General features: G+C 52.4%; 1 protein-coding gene across 1 annotated transcript; it reads right to left on the reverse strand.

Moving 5' to 3' along the window:
* Positions 1–233: 233 nt before the first annotated feature.
* Positions 234–1016, reverse strand: LOC147626380 (germin-like protein 8-9). Its single transcript, XM_086816923.1, has one exon. It carries the CDS (start codon positions 975–977, stop codon positions 489–491), a length of 489 nt encoding a protein of 162 aa, XP_086673049.1. The 5' UTR covers positions 978–1016; the 3' UTR covers positions 234–488.
* Positions 1017–1531: the final 515 nt, after the last annotated feature.

Genomic DNA, 1531 nt, shown 5'->3' on the forward strand with positions numbered 1-1531 from the left:
AATTGAAGATGTCCAAGATTGAAGAAAAGGGGCTACCATTAGGGCAGGCTTCTATGCAAAGGCCTCAAAGCAAAGAAGGGTTTACATACAGATGCATATGGTGTGATGACCCAGAACATGCAAAGAAAGATTGTGCTAGCTATAAAGAAGCCCTTAAAAATCAACTTGTGTTTTTCAAAGATGGGAAAATCCACCTTACAGAGACTGGTCTTCCATTGAGTACAAACTTTGGGAAAGGAGGGATGAAAAAGCTGGTTGAGGATATGGCTGCTAGTCATGCCATCTCTATGGTTGAGGCAGCAACCTATGGATTAAAGGCTGGTCCATTGCTCATCATGTAGCTTCACTCATTAGGGGACATTTGAACATATTTTGGGACTTTTGTAGTTTTTTTCTTTTTTTTGTCAATCACGTGAGATAAGAAAACATTTCAAAAGAAATATTCACGAGAGAACTTGGCGGCGTGTGAGTGTGCGTGTATAAGGTGGCTAAGAAAGGGTTTTCCCGACGCTGGCAATGAGGCTTTCCACCTCATCCTTGCCGATGCCGAAGGCTATCTCTAGCACCTCCTCGGGGAGGGGTGGATAGGCGTCGAAGAGAGCGGCGGCGAGTTGCGAGGTGCCCGGGTTCTGGCTATTGAGGGCGGAGATGGCGAGGGCGGATTGGTGCTCGTCGGGGTTGAGCTGGAAGTGCACAAGGCCGCGAGGGAAGACAAAGAGATCGCCGGGGGAGAGGGTCTGCTCAAAGAGGGTATTGTTGGGCGTGGCGGTAACGAAGCCCACCTTGAGCGTGCCCTCGGCCAGGAAGAGCACCTCGGTGTCGCGGGGATGAACGTGGGGCGGGTTTAATCCCTTGGGGTCGAAGTCGATGCGGGCGATGGACAGGCCCTGCGTGTTGAGAGCAAAGAAGCTGGCTGCACTGGCCAGGTTGACGGAGACGCCCAGCCCTTTGATAGGTTTGGCGGGATGCTCAAGCATCGTGAACTTGAAGTCGGCGTCCTGCACCTCATCGGCCGGCTTGCAGGTGATCATGCAGAGGGTCTTCATCCGCCACACAGAAGTCCTGTTGAGGGTCTTCATCCGCGGCCCTCACTTCTAATATGAGCGGAGACATGAGCATCACCGCCAGTAGAAGCAGCAAGCTGCTAGCTGCTGCCATAGCTGTGGCTTGCGGACTGTGAGAGCGCTGGGATATTGGAGATGATGAGGAGCGAAAGCTGTGATATTGGAGATAGATGATCAGAAGAATAGGCTACGCCGATCCTCATGCGCCTGACGTCGTATTTATATGCTGCACGACGCCGCTGGCTGGAAAGAACGAGTCTTATCATCCGCTCTCCAAGGAACCAGTCCTATCCGCTCTAAGAAAGAGTTCCGCTTCCACAGACCCGGTCGACGTTCCCGCTATCTGATCTGCCGGAAGGGAGCACGTCACAGTGATTGACGTAGTCTCCTGCCAAGACCTTGTGATTTATGTTGTATCCTGACGCTACGTGCCACGGATGTGCCGGCCATACGTGCCACGCAGGACT

Source organism: Cibotium barometz, chromosome 22, assembly GCF_041138505.1.
Source record: "Cibotium barometz isolate CiBa-2024 chromosome 22, ASM4113850v1, whole genome shotgun sequence".
NCBI lineage: Eukaryota > Viridiplantae > Streptophyta > Polypodiopsida > Cyatheales > Cibotiaceae > Cibotium > Cibotium barometz.